The sequence below is a fragment of the Phalacrocorax carbo genome, chromosome 3 (genome assembly GCF_963921805.1).
Source record: "Phalacrocorax carbo chromosome 3, bPhaCar2.1, whole genome shotgun sequence".
NCBI lineage: Eukaryota > Metazoa > Chordata > Aves > Suliformes > Phalacrocoracidae > Phalacrocorax > Phalacrocorax carbo.
Window position 1 is genome coordinate 67,291,330 of NC_087515.1, and position 22,311 is coordinate 67,313,640.

At 42.9% G+C, this 22,311-nt stretch overlaps 2 protein-coding genes across 2 annotated transcripts; both read left to right on the top strand.

The window, feature by feature from the left end:
- The first annotated feature begins 253 nt into the window (after positions 1–253).
- On the top strand, positions 254–9,874 carry LOC104040252 (pantetheinase). Its single transcript, XM_064447266.1, has 8 exons — positions 254–343; positions 2,128–2,369; positions 2,479–2,609; positions 3,690–3,882; positions 5,310–5,601; positions 6,768–7,141; positions 8,934–9,104; positions 9,363–9,874. The coding sequence occupies exons 2-8, from the start codon at positions 2,157–2,159 to the stop codon at positions 9,489–9,491; spliced, it is 1,503 nt and encodes a 500-aa protein (XP_064303336.1). The 5' UTR covers positions 254–343; positions 2,128–2,156; the 3' UTR covers positions 9,492–9,874.
- A 2,978-nt stretch (positions 9,875–12,852) lies between these two features.
- Positions 12,853–18,921, top strand: LOC104041959 (pantetheine hydrolase VNN2-like). Its single transcript, XM_064447267.1, has 7 exons — positions 12,853–13,107; positions 13,217–13,347; positions 14,426–14,618; positions 15,221–15,512; positions 16,413–16,786; positions 16,954–17,124; positions 18,415–18,921. Exons 1-7 carry the CDS (start codon positions 12,895–12,897, stop codon positions 18,532–18,534), a joined length of 1,494 nt encoding a protein of 497 aa, XP_064303337.1. The 5' UTR covers positions 12,853–12,894; the 3' UTR covers positions 18,535–18,921.
- The last annotated feature ends 3,390 nt before the right edge of the window (positions 18,922–22,311 follow it).

A 22,311-nucleotide genomic window follows, 5' to 3' on the forward strand; every position in this document is an offset into this window, starting at 1 on the left:
ACCTCTGCCCACTGCTTTGCAGTGATTGCACCATAGCAAGATTAACCCATTGAGTAAGGAGTAGTCTTCCATGCAGTCTCTCTTAGTACAAGAAAAGGAGCAGGACCACAATCTGAAGATGGACTGCCTCTACAGCTGAGCTGCTTTATAATCAAATCGCACCCTGTTTCACAAAAGTAAGTCAGTCCTCAGATAACCGCTGTGCAGAGACAGAGGAGCATGCAGTAGAGGGGTGAGGAGCGTGAACTGGGAAGATGGAGTTGTGAAAAGTAGAGGGAGCTCTAGGATAAATTTCTTCTTTCGTTTCCCGCAGCCACATATAGCCTGGACCGCTGTAGTTTCGGTAAGTTTTTATTTAGTGTGTTTGTTTGTTTAACCACAGTTAGTTCCTTGCTCCTGGGTGAGCACCCAGCTCTGCAGGCAGTAGGTGGTGGTGCCTGCTGCTACAGAGGCAGACAGGGATGCCTCCATCTCACTGTACTACAGAAACCCCCCTGTCCAGGCAGTGCGACTTGAACTTTGCAGGGCAGCCCTCAGCCCCTGCACTTGTAAATTTTTCTGCTCTGCTCTGCCAGGGTAGTCACCTTTCTATGCTGACTTGGTGTCCTAGCTGTTGCTAAACAAGGGAGCATTTACTGCTTCCTCCTTCAGACTTAGAGCTCATTGTGGTTAATGTGACTCAATGCCTATTGCATTTGGTAAGAAAAATGGGAGGAAAAAAGTTTTCCAAGCTACATTACTTCAATTAACACTGAAATCTATCTTGCAGCCTTTCAATGGCTCATATTTAAGGCTCCTGAACGAGCGTGCTGTATCTAGTAATGTATGTAGAGAAGTACTTAGAGGTGAACATTACCAGATGCAAGCCAATGTGCCTACTGGCTGAAACCCTCGGTCAGCACTACTCTTGCAGGGAACTCTCTGGTACTTGTATTCACCTACATTTCTGTCTTTTCTGAGACATCTCTACCATGACAGTCTGCTGTAGCTGAAGGCAGGCAGCCTGTTCTGCTTCACACTGTTTAGGAAACCTTTTCCAAATGAGAATACTGCAATTGCTAGAAGGTCAAAAAATAGAAAATATCATAGCAAAAAATGCATTTGGACTGAATTGAAGTAAAAGATGAAAAATTAAGGCCTCTCAATAAACAGCATGTTCCTGGAGACAGGAAAGACAGAGGAGCAGGTGTGCTACTGTGCCTCGTGAGCTGTCTGCCCTTCTGCTTCAGGCAAGTGGCAGCCAGGCAATGAGGTACCAGATTAATGGCCTGGTTGGTGGCTCACCTGCCTGATTTCAGAGGAAAACATTCCCTCCAGATGCAAATTTTCTGGTGGAAGGCTGATGGAAAGTGACATACAGCTAAGCATAAGTGACTGGAAGAGCCACTGGGATAAATGCAAGGGGCAGTTCTGTCACTGGCACACTAAGGATATTACATCTAAGTATAGTGAGGTGCTCTGTAATGACTTTGGTCTAAAGAAACTCTGTACATAAGCAAGCTGTACATAATCATAGAATCATAGAATGTCCTGGGTCAGAAGCAACTTGCAAGGATCATCAAGTCCAACTCCTGTCCCTGCAAAGGACAACCCCAAAACTCACACTGTGTGTCTGAGGGATTTGTCCAAATACTTGTTGAATATAGTCAGGCTTGGCGCTGTGGCACATATCACAGGAAACAGCAACTACGAAGACACTAGAATAGAGCCAACAGTTTTTAAAACCCTCAATTTTGCCACTCAGACTTCACATAAGACTAGCTCAAGGGGACTCATCCACCTTTCATGTGGGTATCAGAGTTGAGCCAACATAGATAGCAAAAGTCTGCTGCAATCAATGACATAAAGAAGTGTAACAACAAAAACTGGACCGTTCTTCCCAGCCACGTGTTTAACAATTATTTTTCTATTAGCACAATTAACTCTTTGCATTGCCCAGCTTTTTAGTCTTGTGGAATTGCAACATCCTTACTGTATATTGTCATACTTTCCCATACATCACCAGCAGTGCTTGATTCCAAAGTTAAGCTTTAACAAACCAGCACTTCATCCCTCCTTTAAAGTTAAACTTTGTCCCTGTTTTCTTTTCTATGTATGCACCTTTTGTACCATTTGTCCATGACTCAGCGTATTCTAGGAGCTGTGAGGCACCAGCCATGCTCCCTTCCCTGCCTCTCCTGCACACTGTGGTGTTTGCACTCACAGTCCTCCAGGCCCTCGCCTCTGACACCTTCATTGCAGCCGTCTATGAGCATGCGGTCATCCTGCCAGATGACACTGACGAGCCCGTTTCTCCCGACGATGCTTTGGCCCTGATGAACCAAAACATGGATGTCCTGGAAAGGGCCATCAAGGAAGCCGCCCAGCAGGTACTAGGTGTATTGGGGGGGTTCGTTAGTTAATTAGTGTTTTCTGCTCCTGCTGACCCTCCTGGTTATCTGTTGGTGGGTGAATTCCTAACGCAGCCTGTTGTGTCAGGGCGCCCACATCATTGTGACCCCTGAAGATGGCATTTACGGCTGGCGTTTCACAAGAGAAACCATCTACCCCTACCTGGAGGATATCCCTGATCCAGCAGTGAACTGGATTCCCTGCACCGACCCCACCAGGTGATTTCTTTTGCAGTGGTTTGCGTGGTTTCAAACTAGTGTCTCATGGAGTCGTGAGCTGCTCCCAGTAAATGCCTAAGGACTGCTCATTTTTTTAATCTATTAAAAATCCCGGGTACTGTAGAAATGAGATGCATCAGAAAGAACTCTTACTTAACTGGTAATGGGAATATGCAAGGTGAAAGGCACTGAGAGAGTTTCACTTTCTAAAAGTGCAAAAGGAGAAAATGAGGAAATTTTAGGGAAAATAATTATTTTAAAAACATGTAAATTATTATTTCAGATAAATTGTGAAAATCTTCTGAAAGTATAAGCTAGTTTATTATCATGTCAGATGCATAGATTAGACAAGGTAATTCAATCCTCAGCTTATGTGGCTGGGTGACTTCTAAATCAAATTGCACAACACATTTCTGTAGATCTGAAGGAAGTGCCTTTTAGGAATCCAACCACTTGCATGGTCTGCTGTATTATAGAGGGCTGCTCTAAATGTGTGTCAGCAGGGGACACCAAAGGGACCAGGTCTGTGTCTAAGCTAAGCTTTCGTATTCTTCTGTTCTGGGGCTTTATGAAGCAAGATTTCAAGAGTCCCCAGCTCTGTTAATGCCGTGACCACTTTTTACTGAAAGCTTACGGGAAGCTGCCTTAAACAGAGTGAAGAGTCTTAAAAAAGGCTAGAATGGTCTTTTAAATCAAGATTTATGTCTGCCTGAAAATTAATTTTTAAGTTATTTTAAGTTTGCATATTGATTTAGCCTCTCTGTTTTCTGAAGCTGCCCATATCTTTGTGTGTGTGTTAGCTGAGAATTATATCCACACAGAAAAGAACATTGTTAAAAGTACAGGAAAGAAGAACACAGGGATACCGTTTTTGAAAGCTAAAAGAGACCGGCAATTTAAAATGATGTTACGAACAGAGAAGAAAATGAACAGAAACTATGATTTGATCTACCCCTTTTTCTGCACCTGGGGATATGCAGTTAGTGGAATAGTAATTCTGAGTGCATTTCTTCCACATCTGAACTTAAACTTGTACAATCTTTTTTGGTTTTTTCTTTTCTTTCACCAAAAATGCATTAGATTTGCTCCAGCACCAGTGCAGGAACGACTCAGCTGCATGGCCAGGAATAACTCCATCTATGTGGTTGCAAACATTGGGGACAAGAAGCCATGTAACTCCAGTGATCCCGGCTGTCCCAGCGATGGTCGCTATCAGTACAACACCGATGTTGTCTTTGACCCGGAGGGGAAACTGGTGGCTCGTTACCACAAGGTAAAGTGGCCTTGGAATGTCAGGAGCTATTTCTCCACTACTTCCAAAATGTCTCTGTTTGGCAAGAGAATTTAATGCCAGTCATTGTCCCCTGGCAGATTTTTGCTCCTATTTATGATTTAAAAGAACCTCTCTCTTGCTGTGCAGTGTTGACTATAAATTTGCATTTGCTGTCATGTTTTTCAAAACAAACTAGAATGAAAAATGATTGCGCAGGACCGATTCAGTGGCATGGGGTTTTGGTTAACTTCTTCAGTTTGTTAACTCCATATTACTGGAAATTCTGCTGCTTAAGCAGCTTTAGTTTTCAGTGCAGGTGTTCACCAGATTGCATCTTCATGTTCCAGGATTTTAAGATGTTCATCTGCATCTCGTCTTAGATGAGAAGTATGATTTAAGAAAGTCAGGCCCTTTCTTATTGTTTTGTTGTTTGGTTTTTTTTTTCTGATGATGTTTCACCATGGTTTTTGCATAACAGGAACTATCTGGACAAAACCGTGGACCTAAGCTGGGTGTAAAAAGAGATGAGGACATTGAACCATTTGCACCCAATGAAAGTGTATTCTTTCAGTTTTGTGTGCCTACCTGCAAGGTTCATCAAGGTTGTCTGAGAGTTGTGTGCCGGATATCATGCTGATGTGCTAGACTGAAGTCAGTTGTTTATTTAATGCGCTTTGAGCCCAGTATTTCACCTGGTTATTCAGAGACTATGCCAACATATTTCTTTGTGAGCAAACTGGGTGACAGGGACAATGATACTGCAAGTCTGGTCCCCCATGTGCCAGCCTGGCACAGCCCAGGCACTGAGTTACAAGTTCAGTAAACTTGAACCTCTTTTCTGTCTTGGTGGCACAGGCTTATTGTCCAGGCCACCTGGAGATTAAAGAACTCTTTTAGTAAATGTGAATGCAAAGGAAGAAGGAAGATGTTGGAAAGCTGAGAATGTCACAAACTCGGATTTTCCTATTGGCTGAGCTCATCTGCCATTCCCCCATCACCACCACCCTTGTTTTCTTCTGCGCTCTACGTTCTCCCTATATTGTCTTGCACTTCCTCCACACCAAGGTCACTAATCCTATCTCTTGGCATCAGGTTCTCCATGCTCCTTTTCCATTATTAATTCTCTTCTGTGTGTCTTTCGGGTCACTGGAATTATAAACTAGGTGGGGAGAGCAGAGAGATTATTTTTACGGGAGTTGCAGGTGGCCAACACCAACAGACCTGCAGATAGCCGGTTGGTTTCCTAGCTAGGTGCTAGGGCAACATGTGTCTCTCCATATCCACCTTTGGGCACTGTGGTGATCCTGTGAAAGCTTCAAACACAGGTCAAAAAACTTCTCTAGTCATTCTGAACTGTTTTAGGGAATGACTCCAGGATATTGCAATAAGTGCTTTTAACCAGTTTCTCTTTTTACCTTCCCCTACAGTATAATCTCTTTATGGTTGAAACTCAGTTTAATTACCCTAAAGAGCCAGAAGCCGTCACCTTTGAGACCCCCTTTGGGAAGTTTGGCATTTTCACATGCTTCGACATCCTTTTCCGGGAGCCTGCCGTGGTCTTGGTGAGCGAGTTGCAGGTGGACACTGTGCTCTTCCCGACGGCTTGGATGAACGTCCTGCCGTTTCTGACTGCGGTTGAGTTTCACTCTGCCTGGGCCATGGGCATGGGTGTCAACTTCCTAGCTGCCAATACACACTGTACCAGTATATCTATGACAGGTAATTAATGCTCACTCTGCCTGAAAAATCTTTATAGCCATGAATCTTTATTCCCTGTTCTGCAAGGTGATTTTGCAGAGGAATATAATACATTTATTTGGAAGGTGAAAAGTTTAGTCACCAAATTTTGAACCTGACAGCCATTGTCCCTACTGGTGCCATACAAAGCACAGCAAAACTTGCGGTGTTTTCTTCTCCCTGGCTTCTTAGGATTTTCCTTTCTTTCTTTTAATGCCTCTAAAGAAGTAGTAAGTTACTGCCCCTTCTATCTGAGTAGAAACTTCTGAAACTTAGGTTCTTTTCCTCTCCACCTGTAAGTCTGCAATTGAATACCCAGAGATAAATATACCTGTAAACCCAATGCATGGCTCCATTTATTCTGGCCAAATGAAAGACTTATCTGTAGCTGTATTTAACACAGTTTGAAAAAATGGTAAAAACAACTTTTCAGACCTATTGTAGTAACACTGCTGAGAAGTCCGCATTTTCTTTTAACACTGATTTTCTAGACCTTAGCTTATGGGTTAGTATATTTCAGCTAGGCCAGTGTCTTCACTGAGCCGTGAAACCACAGTATTGGCTTGGGGCTTCTCATTTGAAATGCCTGACAGGCTACTGCTTGTTGTCCATTTTATGTGGCTTTTCAGCAGTAATGGGTATGACAGATCTTCTTTGATTTCTGTCTGTCACTTGGCACTGGACAGGTCTGAATTCCCCACATAGGGAGGAATCCTCAGTCAGTGTAAACAGGGCAGACAGCTGCTATCTCCTTCTGCATTCACCAGGACAGGCCTGTGATACTTGCCTGCGTTGTTTTGGATGGTTTCAGTTGGTAGATGGTCTTTTTACATCAATTAGCTGAGAATAAAGGAGTTCTCAAGCAACTCTGTTGCGTACAGCAGAAAAGAGAACTGGGGAGGCCATAAATACAACCATAACATAACATCCTCTGCCTTTGTCTACACTGAGCAGGCCTCACCCAGGGAAAGAAATGCTATTCATTGCCAAAGCGTGATCTCTGTGTAGTGAGTTGCTAATGGTCACTTTTGCTGAGACTAAAATTTGTGTAATATTTATAAAATAGTGGATAAGCTAGCAGTAGGGACAATTAAAAGGACAATACTTTTTTTAAATTATTTTTTGTCTGACTATTGTGCTATCCTCAGGGAGTGGTATTTATGCACCAGACGGAGCCAGAGCGTACTACTACAATATGAAAACTGAAGATGGTCACCTCCTCATTGCTGAACTAGATTCACACCCTCGCCTTTCTCCTGCCTTCCTGCCTGATGTCAGCTGGAGCTCATATGCTTCGAGTGTCGAAAGATTCTCACCAAATGACCATGATTTTCAAGGACTCATCTTCCATGACTGGTTCACTTTCACTGAGCTCACTAAGCCTGAAGGGAATCTCACTGTTTGCCAGAAGGACCTCTGCTGTCACTTGAGCTACAAGATGGCAGGGAAACGAGAAAATGAAGTTTATGTGCTAGGTGCTTTTGATGGGCTTCATGTCGTTGAAGGACAATACTATCTGCAGGTAATGATTCTTTGGAGGGGGAGTACTTATTTTAGGAAGCTTCTTTACAGGGAGAAACCTTCAGCTCTGGGAGGCGGGAAAGACAACTTTCTTGTATGCTGGAGTCCTGCTGTCCTATTTGTTAGCAATGGGAAGTAGTTGATAAAATGTCCAAGCCTGCTTACCTTTAAATCCAACAAATGCAGTGCAGAGGTCTCTGACCCTCTTTCAAGTTCCCAGAGTGCGCTCACTATTTTGTTAGCCATGCAATATTGTCTAAATTTAGGTCCTCTTTTCTGGCTATCTGTAGTAGCTGTCTTGAATCTCCTCTCTAATCTTCATCAGACAGTTTCTGTTAAAAAATCACTTGATCATATCTATCTTTATGAGATGCTCTGGTAATTTAGAGTCACAGAGATGTTAATTTTTTGCCATTACTCAAATCGTAGCAATGAAATTTATGTGTATGAAATGTGTATGAAATGAAATGGTGTATGACTTTTAGTGGGAATGTCCACTCTTCCTCTCTTTTAATCAAATGTTTGGAAAGAGAGTGAGTTACACCCTGGTTGAATTTGCTTAAAGCTTTATAAGAAAACCTTCTTTGCCTTCATAATTAAGTTATTGTGCCAGCAGGTTATTGTTTTTTTAGTTCCTTACTTCTGTCTGTCAACATGGCTTTTGCATATCAGCTGGTACAGACTCCAGGATACAGGGGGACGTCTTAGCCAGGAAACAGCTCATCTAATATATTTATCAAGGTAGCTTGAATAAATTCAGTTCTTGGTGACCTCATTTAGAAAATTTATTTCAGTGATTGTGGAAGCTTCCAGATGGTATCTACCAGTACAGAATTTTCTAGAGAAGATGGGAATTTCTACTCATCCTTTTTCCCCTCAGTATTTTTTTTATTTCCTCAGAATATACTGAGAGAATTAGATTCTTTATTTCTGCTTATTTGCATTTCAACAGGAAATCATATTTGCTGATGAATAATATTTCTGATGAATAATCTTCTTCTATCCCCCAGTATCTGACACAAATAGACAAACTCCTCCATCACCTGTCAGCAAAACCAGCCAAAATCCTTTGAACCTTCACGGGAGTGATAGCCCTATTTCATATTTCTTCATGGTATCCATAAATATTTACCAGCTGTAACCTGGAGAATTAACTTTAAGAAGAAAACATTGCCACTCCTACTTTCCTCTGTGTACTACAACTGCTAACACAAAACTTTAACAGAGGATGCTGACCTCATTACCTTGACATATATTCACCAGGTGTTGGACCTAGAACATCAAATTCAGATTTCCCATGGACTACCAGACCATCTAATGAATTGTCATCAGCAACATGTACAAATACCAGTAACAGGATCTGTGTGTACAGTTGCACAAGGCACCCATGAGGAGGCATTTGTTTCATTTGCCTAAAATTTCCATTCACAAACTCATCTTACTAAGACATGTGAGAAGGGATTCTTGAAATGAGAGAACTGGAAATTGGAAGCTTTATAGAAGTGACCGAATTGACCTTCAGGGATAAAATAAGGTGCTCTGTCAGCACTTACCTCAGAAACTAAGGTTATTTCTAACTACTAAGGCAGTACAGCTCTGGAATACCCCCAGTCAGATCAAAAAAATAAGGGTTGAAAAAATAAGCTGTAACTAAGAAGGAGTTGCTTAAAGGTTATGAAAGAGATCCTGTGATGGTCACTTGCTCTGAAACACGCTAGCTTTGCTGACAGAAGGCTTCCTTACCAGAGTGTTTCCATCTTGCTAAATACGTTGTTGCCTTCTCCTCCCCGCAGATATGCACACTGCTCAAGTGCAAGAGCACAGACCCGAACACGTGCGGGCAGCCGGTGGAGACTGCACAGACCAAGTTTGAGATGTTCTCTCTCAGCGGCACCTTTGGCACCAACTACGTCTTTCCAGAAGTCTTGTACAGTGGGGTGCAGCTGGCCCCCGGGGAGTTTGAGGTAATGGGACACCCTGGAGCTATGTCACACAAGGTTCTCTGCAGGGTAGTAACAGCATAAACTGTCTCAAAACAGCCAAAGTGACCTTGCTCATAGTGAATAATCAGATTATTAAATACCTTTTAATGAAGTCACTAGTTTCAGTAAGAGATATGGTCTGACGTACCTTCTTCCTGTTTTGTCACATCTTTCTGAGCTCTTAGCGTGTTCATATGGGTACTCGTCTAATTATGTCCTTCTCTTCCCTTTTTCAATCAGGTATTAAAAGATGGGCGCTTGATAAGTAAGATAAGACCAACAAAACCAGTCGTCACTGTGACGCTTTTTGGACGGTGGTATGAAAAGGATCACCTGAAACAAGACTCACAATCACCAGCCTTCCCATGATGTTACCATAACTGAAGCTGTCTGCTATTAATCTCGTGTCCAAATGAGACGCAGCATCCTCTACTACAACAATCCCAATTATATATCTTATCTCCAATTGCACAAACTTCTTATCAATGTGCTTTACTTAGTAATAATGCAGAAATATTATTTTATTGCTACAAGTAATTGAGAAGTATCTATTTCTGTATCATAAGATTACTAATCTTTTATTAGTGCAAAACAGCAGCTGTGTTTCTTCTCTGTTTTCTGGATTTTCATTTTTCTAGCCTTCACAAAATCTGTATTGTGGGCCAGATGATACATTCTTATTAAAATAGCATTGCATATTTTAAAATTGCAGATTATTAGTAGACCAGTAAATAAAACAGTGAAAGATGTGATTCATGGCAGCTCTATGCAAAAAAGCTCAATAATGCTTTGTCTCTGATAAACAACTACTTATGCTGGCCTATGCAAGTCTGCTCTTTTCCTTCACTTTTTTATTTTTTCCTATTTGTATTGCTTTGGCTTTGTTGCCTTTATGCCATGTGGCACATGGCAGCACAGAATAGTGCATCATGGATGCTGAGCAAGAATTTCAATCAAAGAGCCGTTCCTGAAACAAAACCTGCCACCACTTCCTGGTCAGAACTCAGCATGAATCATCATTTCTTTGAAATCTCTGTTGAACCAAAACTTGGAATTGAAACCTCAAAATATTCTGCTTGCCAGTTCTGAACAACAGCTTGTCAGCACTTGCTGGCTGCACTGGATGCCCTTCAGTGCTGGAACTGTGCACCCAGGAAAAGAGGTCACTGAGTGACCTGGTATCATATAGCAGCTCCGCCCTCCCATATTCTCTATATCTTTCTGGCCGTATAACACCAACATACGTGAAATAAGCTTTGTCCTTTGCTCCTTCATGATAATGCTGGGTTCTGCTGCCCTGCAAATCCATTTACTTGAGGATTAGGGGGGTTAGATTTCTACTTAAGACCAGCTACTGCTGTGAGAAGGCACTGTTCACATCTTTTCTTCCTCTTCTCCCGCAGCAACCTGTGGTTTGTTGCTGCTGCTGGACCCCTAGTGACCTTCCTTCAGTGTATCAGTGTATAAAGATATGCATGTTCTCTGGCTGTGTCTTTAAGAGTGGTCAGAGACCCCTATTAGTCTAATTCCTCTTTCCTTTTCCCCACACTGGCACCATTCCTGGTCTCAGCATGGTGCTCTCAAGGTCCTCAGTCCCATGTACTTCTGTTAAGGGGCTGGTGAGAAGTTGGCATAAGCTGTCGTGGCACTAAATACTTTTTGCTGCAAAGATTGCATAACATTTATTGTTGTGAAATGTGTTATTGTGTGAAGTGAGTCAAGCATACGGAAAGTCTACCCATGCATCCACGTACCGACTCGGTCTGTACAAAGACAAGGCTGTGTGTAACCTGACACTGAACACTGATGTTACCTGGCAGCAGAATCAGAACCAAAGAAGGTAAGAAACTTGGGCAACCAGATACAAGAGATTTTTGCACATGTGCGGCTTTAGCTTCAAGATTGCTGGTGGAGTGATCTGTAGACATAAGAAATCAGGTTGCAATAAGCAAAATATAGAAATTGTGGTTCCCTTTCATGATACTCCTCCAGCAGAGACCTTTGGGGACCAAAGATCTTCACAGCTAAGTTACTGAGTGATGTGCTGATGTGTTTGCTCACACAAACAACCTGTCTGGCAGCCCCCTGATATGTGGAGCAGTCCCCAAAGGCCCTGCTACTGTGAGCGGGTGCTGTGTTGAGCTGGGGGGCGGGTACCGGCAGTGCCCGTGCAGCAGCGCTGAGCTTGGGACTGGCCGCCTGCCTCCTGCAGCCCTGCCTGCGCTCCGTGCCCTCGAGTTTGGCCAGGAATGTGTCCGTGCTGGTCTTTGCTGAGATTTCCCAAACTCTGGCTTGTTTTCCTGCTGTGACCCAGGCTTGCCGTGAGCTGCGTTACTACGGCAATGCCACACCCGCATCACACACACATCTGGCAAGCGACGTTGTTTCTTCAGCTGCCGCACAGTGGTGACTTCTCTGTCGGTGTAAGGCAGAATTGCTCAATGCTGGCAGCTCTCTTGCCTTTGATGCTGTGAGACTTTCCCGGCAGGGTGATTGCATCTCCTGGTGTCAGCTTTCTGCCACTCTGGGGAATTCCCAGGTTTTGTGCAAGACTTTCCCTTTTAAAGCCCACTGGCTTTGCTTGGCCCTGCCGCCCTCTTGGGCGACTTCCCGACTCCAGACATGGGGCTTCCTCAAGCTTGTGCCTCTGCCGTGCTTTTGGTGCTGTCTGCTCTGGAGGCCTGTGCCCTGGACAGCTACGTCGCAGCTGTCTAGGAGTGTGAGGTGGTCTTGTCAGAAGGCACTGAAGTGACAGTTTCTCCTGAGGAGACCTTGATGCTGATGGACAAAATAAAACTGCTGGGTGAAACCACATAGTGAAGAGGAAGTATTGCCAGAATGAAAAATATTTTCCTTGGTGTATTGCTGAACGGTCAATGATCAGTCAGATTACGCTCCTTTACCCTCACGGACATACCACAGGTTCTAACAAAGGTTCTTTTATGTACCACCTTAAACTATAGTAATAATATTCTATTTCCAAAATACTATGCAAAAATTTGTTTCCGTGAGAAAATGCCTGCTTTGTATGAGCAATTGCAGATTGCTTATAATGCAAAATATGCCTTTCATAACAAAAATACTAAAAAAAAAATTCTATGCTGTTCAACTCTTTCTCACAAAACAAGCAAGTATGTTAGCTCTAGGCAGAGAGATCAGCACAGTTCAAGGGTTAGTTTATATTGCAGTATGACCCGGGAGTGAGGACACTCTCAGGGCACCTGCTACAACTATAATAAGCCATTGGCCAAAGGCAAGATGCATGCAGGATCATGTATCTCATAAGGATAGATAAATCAGCTACACTCTGAAGCATGAGGGCTGTACTTCACACAGGTGGTCTGCCTTCAGCTCTGGCTGAATTGTTAACTGATGGCAGTCGCGCACAAAGAGGTTATATAGAGTGCCCTAACCACGGAAGTCTGGGCTCGCCGCAGGATGCATTTGGAAGCCTGGAGAGGGATGCACAAACGAGTGTGTAACTGCTCTTTCCATGGAGACTCTTGTAGTTCGGCATGGCTTCTGATATGCTCTCTTAGCCTTTGGTTCACGTTACAAACTGGAAACAAGACCCAGTTACTAGAAATGTTTCTTGGACTTCTTACTATAAATAAATGTCTTGTTATCTTTGACTGTTGGCAGAACTGTACTGTACCATCCCAGATTACTCAACAGAAGCTTATTTCCTAAGTGAACTTATTAACATTTACTCCTCCTCTTTCTATCTGGCTTATATTCCCCGTGCCCGATCCAGAGCTGTGAGGCACCAGCCATGCTCCCTTCCCTGCCTCTCCTGCACACTGTGGTGTTTGCACTCACAGTCCTCCAGGCCCTCGCCTCTGACACCTTCATTGCAGCCGTCTATGAGCATGCGGTCATCCTGCCAGATGACACTGACGAGCCCGTTTCTCCCGACGATGCTTTGGCCCTGATGAACCAAAACATGGATGTCCTGGAAAGGGCCATCAAGGAAGCCGCCCAGCAGGTACTAGGTGTATTGGGGGGGTTCGTTAGTTAATTAGTGTTTTCTGCTCCTGCTGACCCTCCTGGTTATCTGTTGGTGGGTGAATTCCTAACGCAGCCTGTTGTGTCAGGGCGCCCACATCATTGTGACCCCTGAAGATGGCATTTACGGCTGGCGTTTCACAAGAGAAACCATCTACCCCTACCTGGAGGATATCCCTGATCCAGCAGTGAACTGGATTCCCTGCACCGACCCCACCAGGTGATTTCTTTTGCAGTGGTTTGCGTGGTTTCAAACTAGTGTCTCATGGAGTCGTGAGCTGCTCCAGTAAATGCCTAAGGACTGCTCATTTTTTAATCTATTAAAAATCCCGGGTACTGTAGAAATGAGATGCATCAGAAAGAACTCTTACTTAACTGGTAATGGGAATATGCAAGGTGAAAGGCACTGAGAGAGTTTCACTTTCTAAAAGTGCAAAAGGAGAAAATGAGGAAATTTTAGGGAAAATAATTATTTTAAAAACATGTAAATTATTATTTCAGATAAATTGTGAAAATCTTCTGAAAGTATAAGCTAGTTTATTATCATGTCAGATGCATAGATTAGACAAGGTAATTCAATCCTCAGCTTATGTGGCTGGGTGACTTCTAAATCAAATTGCACAACACATTTCTGTAGATCTGAAGGAAGTGCCTTTTAGGAATCCAACCACTTGCATGGTCTGCTGTATTATAGAGGGCTGCTCTAAATGTGTGTCAGCAGGGGACACCAAAGGGACCAGGTCTGTGTCTAAGCTAAGCTTTCGTATTCTTCTGTTCTGGGGCTTTATGAAGCAAGATTTCAAGAGTCCCCAGCTCTGTTAATGCCGTGACCACTTTTTACTGAAAGCTTACGGGAAGCTGCCTTAAACAGAGTGAAGAGTCTTAAAAAAGGCTAGAATGGTCTTTTAAATCAAGATTTATGTCTGCCTGAAAATTAATTTTTAAGTTATTTTAAGTTTGCATATTGATTTAGCCTCTCTGTTTTCTGAAGCTGCCCATATCTTTGTGTGTGTGTTAGCTGAGAATTATATCCACACAGAAAAGAACATTGTTAAAAGTACAGGAAAGAAGAACACAGGGATACCGTTTTTGAAAGCTAAAAGAGACCGGCAATTTAAAATGATGTTACGAACAGAGAAGAAAATGAACAGAAACTATGATTTGATCTACCCCTTTTTCTGCACCTGGGGATATGCAGTTAGTGGAATAGTAATTCTGAGTGCATTTCTTCCACATCTGAACTTAAACTTGTACAATCTTTTTTGGTTTTTTCTTTTCTTTCACCAAAAATGCATTAGATTTGCTCCAGCACCAGTGCAGGAACGACTCAGCTGCATGGCCAGGAATAACTCCATCTATGTGGTTGCAAACATTGGGGACAAGAAGCCATGTAACTCCAGTGATCCCGGCTGTCCCAGCGATGGTCGCTATCAGTACAACACCGATGTTGTCTTTGACCCGGAGGGGAAACTGGTGGCTCGTTACCACAAGGTAAAAAGGCACTTCAGCATCACCCTGTAATTGATTATCAGTATACTCTTCATCTCTCTGCACCAATTTCAGGCAGTTTATACAATTCTTCTAAAATAATTTTATGTAATTATAGAGCAACAACCAATGCAGGATGATCTAATGCAAAGACGTTATGGCCAGAAGGAAAAGCAGGGAAGTGCTTGATCGATGAGGCATTATTCCCAGTAGCACATCAGCTGCAGAGCGCATGCCAGATCCAAGCATATAAGGGCTACATTGATGATAAATGGGAAAGAAGCAGTGAGAGTTTTCCATACTCAGTGAATGTTATCTGGCCCTCAACACAGGTTTAGCCAAGCCATATAGCTCTTTTTCAGGTGACGTCTTGGCAGAGTTTAGCAGTTAATATTGACTGGACATTGCTTCCAGGAGGCAGCTGGGGTGAAGCCACCCTGCTGCAAGGGGAGAGGGTCAGTTGGGTGCATGTAAACCTGCTGTGGTGGCCAGTTCATGTATCTCAAACCCCAGCTTTGCCTTAATACCTATCTCAGATAGAAAAGTAGCTGTTCATAATCTTGCGTTATTTTTATCTTCTAATATGCTGTTTTCTTCACCTTTAGTACCACCTATTTAGAGGCGAAACTCAGTTTAATTACCCTAAAGAGCCAGAAGCCGTCACCTTTGAGACCCCCTTTGGGAAGTTTGGCATTTTCACATGCTTCGACATCCTTTTCCGGGAGCCTGCTGTGGTCTTGGTGAGCGAGTTGCAGGTGGACACTGTGCTCTTCCCGACGGCTTGGATGAACGTCCTGCCGTTTCTGACTGCGGTTGAGTTTCACTCTGCCTGGGCCATGGGCATGGGTGTCAATTTGCTTTCAGCAAATACTCACAACATCAGCTTGTCAATGACAGGTAAGTTGTACTTGGGAAAAGGGAAACTGCCTTCAGAGTACTGGAATCAGAAGCAGGTAAAAAGTTTTACAAATAGTGAATTCTCTGGAAAAGTGTTTCGATCAGACTAAAAATATTCTTGATCTTGTATTGAATGTAGTAAACAGCTTCAGGCAAGAAAATGTTGAATGTTCTCTCATTTAGAAGCAACATTTTTTTGTTTAAAATTCAGTCAACAGTTCAATGGAGAAAAAATGTTTTAAATAGAACTTAATAACCTAATAACCTTTCCTGTTGTATATTGAATAAAACATTTTCAGGTTTTTGTGGCTGCTGAAGAGTTAGAGATATTTATGTTTTGGTTTGATCTGAATAGATATTTACTGCCATTATTTTTTTCTGTAAACTGAGAAAACATTGCTGTAGCTGCATCTGTGTCTTCCCCTGAAGCCAAAGACAAAGCCACAAATGAACATTTTTGCTGCCCTAAGTAGACTGAACTGCATTTAGGCCACAGTCCTGGGTTTCCTTCTGTGAAATTACCCCCGTTGTTTCATTCTTTGGCAAATATGCCTCTCTTAGAGCTTTGATTTATACTTAATTTAACATAAGTTCTTAAAAAAGAGGGATGATCATATGTCAAATTGCCATTTAAGGCTCAGATTCAAGATCCAGCAAAGCACAAAACCTGTGAAGGTCAAGTTTAACCTGTGAAGTTTAGGTCACATTTTTACATTGTGATATGTATTTTAGCGGTTCTGTGTTCTAAAGTTCTTCTCAATTCTCCATAACCTATTGACTGAAAATAGCATCAGCATTACTAAAAAAGCCTGCCAGTGTGGCACGGGGGGTGGCTGCCCCCCCTGCTGAGCTGTGCTCTGGGGTGCCGGCTGACGGAAAGCTGGTGGGTGTCCTTGGCAGGCAGCGGGCTGTTCACGCCGGAGGGACCTGCCGTCTACCATTACAACAGTGAGACCGAGGAGGGATGTCTCCTGTTAGCAGAGCTGAGCGCACACCCCCGTCTTTCTCCCACCTACCCCCCCACTGTCAACTGGAGCTCCTTTGCCACAAGCATCAAGAAATTTGCAGGAGGAAAAGACACTTTTTCTGGAGCTGTCCGGCGGGATATATTCACTTTCAGTGAACTCAGGTCTCAAGCTGGAAATTACACAGTTTGCCAAGGAGACCTCTGTTGTCATTTGATCTATCGGATGGCAAGCAAGAGCAAAGATGAAGTTTATGTCCTGGGTGCATTTGATGGGCTTCACGGTTCTCTCATAAAATACCATTGGCAGGTAATTGGTTTTGTAGGGGTGAGTGTGGGTTGTACATGCCTACATCCCAGCCTTCCCAAAAAACTTGTCTATTCTTCCATTGTGAGAACTTTTCTTACAGTCAAATCCAGCTCTTGATTGTTGAAAGCTTAGCGGTATTTTGCCTTTCCGTACCCTCCTCCCCGCAGATATGCACACTGCTCAAGTGCAAGAGCACAGACCCGAACACGTGCGGGCAGCCGGTGGAGACTGCACAGACCAAGTTTGAGATGTTCTCTCTCAGCGGCACCTTTGGCACCAACTACGTCTTTCCAGAAGTCTTGTACAGTGGGGTGCAGCTGGCCCCTGGGGAGTTTGAGGTAATGGGACGCCCTGGAGCTATGTCACGCAAGGTTTTCCAGGCTGTGGTGCTGGAAACTGGTACAGCAGCAAAGTCTTGTCTAAGAACAGCTTTCTTTGGTTCTGCAGACTGCAACTCAAGAGGACATTTAAATGGATTCATTGAATTAATCCTTACTGATGAGAACTTATAAATGCAAAGGCTCTTCAGTGTTTTCTTTAGCAAATCTGCCTTCCCACTTCAGGTCCCAAATCTATAAATGGCAGCTTTCAAGGAGCTGATTTGTACAGGTTTCTGCTGATGGGCATTTTAGGAGACAAAGAAATCAAATAGTCTGAGAAATCGTCCAAGCAAGAAAAAATATTACTTAGTATTATGCATAAAGGCAGATATGCTACGCAGTTAAAAATGGTAAAAGGGATTTTTGGGGGGTTTGTAGGGTTTTTTTATTTATTTGAAACTTCATAATATATTTTTTGCCAAAACTAATCTTGTCATTCATAAACCGGAGACTACCTTTATGTAAGAGGCTAGATGAAATCTTAGTTGATTTGGAAGAGGTGTTTAATAGCTTACATGAGACAATGAAGACAGTGAAAAAGACTTGAAGTGTTTTAGGGGAAACAAGGGTGATACTTTTACAAGTTAGAAAATGGAAAAGCATTGCTCATCCCGCATATTTTTTTTTGAATGGGACTTCTTTAAAAATATACACGTCAAAAGATTTATTGGTATGCTAAAATATGATCAGGGTCTAATTTAAAAAATATTTTACATTTTCTTAACAAATGCATGCTTATTTTTTGTCGCAGAGGCTCTCAAAAAGTTACAGCTGTTCACAGTCTATGAACAACAGTGATTTCAAATTGATCTGTAAAAAGTAACTAAGAAAAGCAACGTATGACAAGTAGCCTGAAATTCTCTACTTCCATCTGGAAATTGTTTCACTGTTTTGGGGACTACAAATCAAAACGATAAATTACTGTTCTAGATATATATGTAACCTTCATCACCATGTATGAGTAACTAATAAGAACCTGACAAATCACTCACCTTCTTATGAGGCAGAGAAAACAATCTTTTCTTCCAAAGATGGAGCTCGAGGAAGTTTTAAAGACCTTCAGGCCCAAGGAAGTGTGGGAAGGCCGGGGCAGAACCAGAGCAAATTCTGGTTTGTTTCACTCTCACAATTGTCTTTTAAAAGTGTTGTATGAAAATACTCAACCTCTAAGGACTATCCTTTCTGTACCATGCAGTATTGTTACTCTATTAGTGAACTATTAGTATAATTCTTTCTCTTTTCAACTAGGTGCTACGTGATGGACGTTTGAAAAGTAAGCACGGCACATCGAAACCGCTTGTAACAGCAACACTTTTTGGAAGGCTTTATGAAAAGGACCTGCCGCATCCTCTGCGAACCTCCCCATAACATAACTCATCTGTTAAACTGTCACCATAGACAAGAGGGGAATTCCCTACAGTGATCCACCTCCTCATGAGCCACGGTGTTATCCTCTGTCATTCCTGTTCCACAGTCTTGCTCAGCAGCTGCAGCACTTGAGTTTATTTAGAAGAAAGCAATGTGACCACTTTGTTGTGTACCTATCTCAGTGGTATAGCTTTTTAATAGTGCTTGAGCCAGTGCAACTATTTTTTAATATGAATGCTCTGTCACTTGTAATCTTCCATTAGAAATGATTGTTTTCCCAGAAATATCATGTAGATTGCCAGGATAACACTAGAAAAAAGACTGATACCGAAATGTGTGAAACATGAAGTTTGTCAATTTGCTGCAGAACAAACCTTCGACAAGGAAGCCTTTTCATCCTTTTTTACCCGTCCCATTTTTAGGCTTTATAAGCACTAAGTGTCTATGTTTCTCAGCTTTACACACCAATCAACAGGGTCTCCCTAACACTCAGTGGGCCTTGGCCCTGTTCTGACCAAGGGACCGTACAATGAAGAGCAAACCAGATTTGAAATGGTTTTAGGTGTAGCCTTAGAGCGAGAAAGTAGTCCCCCACAACCCACACAGGCACTGAGTCTGGCTGAGCTCCATAAAGCATGTTCAGTTCTGCAACCCCTCTGAGCCTGCACCGCATTGTGCGTGGCAGATGTGTGCTGGGTCCGATGCATTTCAGATCAGACTTACCATATAAACATAGTATGCCAACACCTTCTCCTGGGTTTTGGCAAATTTCTTCAAAACTCTGAAAACATAGGAAATAGGCAATGTTTTAGTACCTGAAACACATTTTGCCATGTAGTGTGAGAAATGGGCATTATTGGAGTCTTCTAGCAATGATACGTAAAACTTGGCGGTCCTGGGCCTGATTTCTGTCTATCATGTTCTGCACCAAACAGGCCTCATTCGCATAACATACACCTTGGAGTGGTCCCTGCCTCAATGCTTATCCCATAGTTTTTTGTGTATTGCCCTTCACATGAGTCGACATCACATGATTTCTGTTTTCCCATGTTCTGCTGCTTCTCAGTACACAACTTTGGAGGCTCCTTCCAGGTCTTGTTTCATCCTGGAAATAAAACAGCTGAGCTTGTACTCAGGGGAGGGGCGGTACTGCTTGGGAGCAGTTATTCAAGGCAGGCAGGGCCTCAAGGTTGTGCTTGCTGGCGCCTTGTCCAGCACCTCACCGTTTTCTCACCTGATGTGTGGTTGTAACCCAGACTAGTCTTTCATCAAACAGAGGAGGTTTTGGTCAAGAGAGATTATGACTGACATGTGGCAGTACTAATCCCGCGTGACTCTTGGGTGTGTAGTGTGTATGGGGTCCAGAATTTCAGGATGCGGACAGCCTCACTGAAGAGTGAGAGCTGGCCCCACTCCCCAAGCCAGTCTGGTAGATTCCAGGAGCCCCTTGTCTTGTCCATAATGGGCAACAGTTTGGGAAGGGCAAACAAGACTCTGAGCATGCTGGTTATGAAGGTCTGAGGCGTCATCCTGTTGACCACGCAGGGCCATTGGTTTGCACTGGGGTCAGCACAGTCAGGCACATAGAGTGGAAAGTGTCTCTGCAGCAGAGCAGCTCGGAGCTTTGTCCTGTGGGTGGTCCCCATGGTGGTGCTTCCCCATCCATCCTCAGTGTTGTTCACTCAGCTGTCTGCCCTAGGAGAGCTCAAGGAAATGCTCTGAGAAAGGCAAGAGCTACCCTGACTTGTAAACACCAGTACTGAAAATGATCCTAAAATATTTTTAAAATTGAAAACATAATTCAATGTTCTCCCCACCAAACCCTGCTTTTTCCCTTTCTACCCCAGAGGAGGTACCTCTGATACCTTTCTCTTCTAGTCTTGGTTGCTCCTTGAGACAGCTCAGGCCTTAGCTCCAGCGGGGTAGGGCTGGAAGAAAGAGGGAGCCCTGCTGGGGGGAAGGCTGGTGCCTCCTGCAGCCCTCTGACCTCACAGCAACGGATGTGCAGGCAGCGCTGCCCTTCTCACACTCCCTGCTGCTCACCTCCATCTCCCCCTGGGCTGCCCTTCAGGCAAAATATGCTTTTATTACTTGGCCTAGAATTGCTTATGTGAAAAAAAAAAAAAAGAGGAACTGCTACTGGAGTGACATTTGAATACAATTTGACTTTTGCTTTTGTTGTCTCAGTCAAATCACTTGATTAAAATCTTTTTCCACTGGTTGGCTTCAATAGCTTTACATGCTAATCCCCAAAAAAGAAGAACTGGAAGACATTTTAGAGAGAAATACCTCACATGCATCAGTGGTACTCTTGAAACAAACAAATACTTTGCAGATTGCTGGTACTCTAAATCCTGAGTATTTCATGTGCTTCAAATGGACATGGAATTTATAGAAATCTTTTGAAACTGAAGAGGCATAAATTTGGGATTGAACAGAACTGTAAACATTCAGTTTATTATTACTAGGTTTATCTTTCTCAGGTTAAAATTCCCCAAAATATCTGTAGCAGTGGAGTCAGGGAGAGTCCATTGGTGTTAATGAAACTGGGCCTCTGGGGAGATAACTAAATTTTAAAGAAATATTTTTCTTTTATTCAAGGGCAGATTTTATGCCATATTCTGCTCTCTTGTCACTATTCAGGCTGTGATAACTGAACATAAAAATGTCTCACAAATTGCTTGCTGGCATTTCTGAAGTATGGAGTACTTCCCAGACACATGCAGAGCTGACTGTCTTAGGCTGTCAGAGTTGGAAATGGGTAGGATACAACTGATATTGCTAATTAAGTAGCTTATAGGATATCAGGAAAGGACTCTTAAACCTGATTCATTAGGGATGCAGAAGTCCAAGATGCTTTGAAAATAACTCAAAACCAAATTTGAAGAATGGTTGACGTGTAGTTTTCAAGATCTGCTGCATAGCTTTCCTCTCCCTGAGAGGGCAATGAGGGTGCCATACAATGGACCACTGAGCTTATTAATTGCTTCCTCATTTCTGATGATAAAACAAGAATTTAGCCAAGGAGAGGATGAAGTTACATGGACCATTGCAGGAGTCTCAGAACAGCTCCGTCATTTTAATGCGCAAGAACCGTGAACCCTGCTTTTGGATAAGGGTTCCCGGGAAAGAGTGCAAAAACTAGCCAGATCTTCAGCTAAGAAACCTGGTGGTCACAGTGACTAGATGAAGTTCAGTTTTAGGAAATGTGAGTTTTTGCAATAAAGGCCAATTTCAAACTATGCAAATTACAGAAACATTCAGAATAAAGAAGCAGAGAGATAATGAATGACTGATGCAACAAATCACATTCACCTAGAATAGTTCCTGTTGAATTCATGGAAAGTTAACCAGCTATTCACGTACCTTCCTACCTGCTAGGTAGGAGTTAGAAAAGAGAGGATGTTAGCTCATCTTTGGGGGGTGGGGGGGGTGGGGGGAAGGCCTCTCCTACGTTTTCCTTATGGGACAGAATTTGAGTTTCTGAAAGAACAGGAGTGTTTACTGACTCTGGGACAGATATGCCAGAGGAGAAGAATAAAATTAATTTATATGTAATGCACATCGATGACTCCACCACAAAAGCTTCTCCAGATGGTATCCTAATGAGCCCCATCCTTTCCTGAGCTGGAAAAGCCTGCTCTTCACATGTCAATATTTCTTCCTTATACCTTGATGCTGGCCAAAGCAAACAAGACCCACCTGTCCACAGTGCCTCTCATTACATGGAGAGAAAAACAACTCCTTAATATATTTTATTGATGCAAGGCTTCAGAT

Excerpts from the sequence above, each read along its gene's own strand:
- LOC104040252 (XM_064447266.1), top strand. The coding sequence starts at position 2,157 with ATGCTCCCTTCCCTGCCTCTCCTGCACACTGTGGTGTTTGCACTCACA. Across the intron at positions 5,602-6,767 it reads TACCAGTATATCTATGACAG|GGAGTGGTATTTATGCACCA; the intron begins GTAATTAATGCT and ends TGCTATCCTCAG. Across the intron at positions 7,142-8,933 it reads AAGGACAATACTATCTGCAG|ATATGCACACTGCTCAAGTG; the intron begins GTAATGATTCTT and ends TCCTCCCCGCAG.
- LOC104041959 (XM_064447267.1), top strand. The coding sequence starts at position 12,895 with ATGCTCCCTTCCCTGCCTCTCCTGCACACTGTGGTGTTTGCACTCACA. Across the intron at positions 13,348-14,425 it reads CCCTGCACCGACCCCACCAG|ATTTGCTCCAGCACCAGTGC; the intron begins GTGATTTCTTTT and ends AAAATGCATTAG. Across the intron at positions 16,787-16,953 it reads TCATAAAATACCATTGGCAG|ATATGCACACTGCTCAAGTG; the intron begins GTAATTGGTTTT and ends TCCTCCCCGCAG.